General features: G+C 47.4%; 1 protein-coding gene across 1 annotated transcript; it reads right to left on the reverse strand.

Annotated features, from left to right (window-relative positions):
• Positions 1 to 15: 15 nt before the first annotated feature.
• SARC_18090 (hypothetical protein) lies at positions 16 to 357 on the reverse strand (the record flags this gene model as incomplete). The annotated part of the gene is made up of 1 exon (XM_014287827.1): positions 16 to 357. A coding segment is annotated over one exon (342 nt), but the record flags the coding sequence as incomplete, so codon positions are not given.
• Positions 358 to 606: the final 249 nt, after the last annotated feature.

Genomic DNA, 606 nt, shown 5'->3' on the forward strand with positions numbered 1-606 from the left:
TAATAAATAGTATACCTGAGGTGCCTCTTTGAGCAAGTCAGTAAATACAGCCAATGCCTCGTCTAGCCGTCCCTCATTCACAAGTCTAAATCCCTGATTGAGCCGTTCTGCGGTGGCAGCCATTTCGATGATCTTCATCATATCAGCTCTTTCTGCGGTTTCTGCGGTTTCTGCGGTTTTCGTCAAGTGTAATAGGCCATCTTTTTCTGTGGTATTAGCTGTTTCTACGGCATTGGCGGCCATTCCGGTATCCGTCCTTTCGTTTGTTTCTGCGGTTTCTGCGGTTTCTGGGGTCTTAGCTACACTGCCAGCCGCTGCGCGTGTACCGGTTGGCCGTGCTTGGTCGTGCGTTGCCATGGCAACCGGAGCACTTGATACCGGTGTATTAGGAGGTGGTGTTTGTCTCTCGAGTGTCTGCAGTACCTCCTGTGTGCACAGAGAAGGCGTACACACGCAATGGGCGAGGAATAGAGACAGTTAGGAAGCTTGAGTGACATTCCCTGCAGGCAACGATAATAGGGGATATGGATGCATACATACACGCATTTTAGTATCATCTGCAAGCACCGATTAAAAAGGTATATATATATATATATATATATATAT

The sequence above is a fragment of the Sphaeroforma arctica genome (assembly GCF_001186125.1).
Source record: "Sphaeroforma arctica JP610 unplaced genomic scaffold supercont1.13681, whole genome shotgun sequence".
Lineage (NCBI taxonomy): Eukaryota > Ichthyosporea > Ichthyophonida > Sphaeroforma > Sphaeroforma arctica.